Genomic DNA, 1,629 nt, shown 5'->3' on the forward strand with positions numbered 1-1,629 from the left:
AATAATTATAATAATGATAATAATAATAATAATAATAATAATACGTGAATTAAACATTTTTCTAATGACGATTATACTCGACATACATTAATTAACAGATTAATTATAAAAGCATGCTCGTTTTTAGAGTCTTACAATTAATTTGTGTTTTTGTTTTTTTTTTTATTTATTTTTGCTTTTCCAAGATTAATCTTCGATTCAGTATTCGCTTATGTATATATATTACACGTACGTATGTATCTGTTAGAATGAAAGAGAGAGAGTGAAAGCGTGTGTGTGTGTGAAAGAGAGAGAGAGAAAATGAGAAAATTTGTGTTCAATGCACACTAGTCTACGAACATAGAAGCAAACAAACTTGCATCATGCATGATTTAAACGCACATTTATTCATCGATACCGTCCAATATTCTACGCCCGATGCATTAATAAAAGAAAAAAAAAAAAAAAAAAAAAAAAAAAAGTATAAACGAGAAAAAAAAATATTAATAAAAAAAAAAAAAAAAAAAAAAGAAAAAGAAAAAGTATAAACAATGAATGATTGACCGACTTCTAACGAAGACTATCATCGTCATTCTTCCTTCGTATTTTCAATACTGAGATAAATGCATTTTATTAACGCATATCGTAATATAAATTATTTTCTTTTTTTATTATCGTTTGTAAAGAAAGCTTTATACATGTAGTTATACATATCAATACCGTTACCATTATTATTAATACTATTATTATTATTATTAGTATTACGATTACTATATATTATTACTATTTACTATTATTATTATTATTATTATTATTATTATTATTATTATTAAAAGTATCGCTAAGATTTATTAAGTTGCTCTCCTAATTGTTGCATAAACTTGAATTTTAGTGAAACTTTGTTAAATGCACGTTAAATGCTAATTAATTGTTATATTAAAATATTTGGCCGTTTCTCTTTAGTTCGACAAACGGCGTTTGATTATTTTGTAAAGCAAATACATATTTTTGTTAATACATATTGTTCTATTTGTATCTATGTAAACACCTTTCTTAGAGAGAAAAAGACAGAGAGAGAGAGAGTGAGTGAGTGAGTGAATGAATGAGTAAGTGTGAGAGAGAGAAGAGAAAAAGATAAACATCGATGTTTTACGTGAGAATGAAAAACCTGGTTGTACTTGGTGTACCTGGAATCGTGTTAGGATTCACTAATATTAAACTCGGCCAATTTTTGTATGAAATTTAATGTGCAAATTTTTGATACAATAGAAATTTTGATTATTATTTAATAAAACACGATGACACTCCGAGTACACTTTGGTAAAACTCGTTAAATCGGAATAATATAAATAAAAGAAGAAGAAAAAAAAAAAAACAAAAAATGAGCCAAATATCATGAATACTTATATTAACAATTTTATACAGGCCACCGACGAATCACATCCTCAGGAATCGTCATTACCTGCCGACGAACGAACCAAGACGCAATCTATTCTTTCAGGTGTCAGGGAGTGAGATTTTTTTGTTCGTTTTTGACGACAAAAAAAAAAGAAATGAGAAAGAAAATGGAGGAAGGTGAGGAGAGGAGAGGAAAGGACAGGGTTTGTCGAAGTTACGGGTGAAGTAGTGTTAAAAAATAAAATTAAAATA

The 1,629-nt window shown here is 27.3% G+C and overlaps 1 protein-coding gene across 1 annotated transcript in view; it reads left to right on the plus strand.

Annotated features, from left to right (window-relative positions):
• LOC106789196 (syntaxin-1A) overlaps nucleotides 1–1,527 on the plus strand; it is a gene marked incomplete in the record, with an annotated part of 47,169 nt that extends 45,642 nt beyond the window's left edge. Inside the window, 1 exon segment of the mRNA XM_014753200.1 lies at nucleotides 1,405–1,527. Within this exon segment, the coding sequence (XP_014608686.1) occupies nucleotides 1,405–1,494 (90 nt within the window).
• Nucleotides 1,528–1,629: the final 102 nt, after the last annotated feature.

The sequence above is a fragment of the Polistes canadensis genome, unplaced genomic scaffold (genome assembly GCF_001313835.1).
Source record: "Polistes canadensis isolate GaletaPanama2010 unplaced genomic scaffold, ASM131383v1 scaffold_170, whole genome shotgun sequence".
In the NCBI taxonomy this organism is placed as follows: Eukaryota; Metazoa; Arthropoda; class Insecta; order Hymenoptera; family Vespidae; genus Polistes; species Polistes canadensis.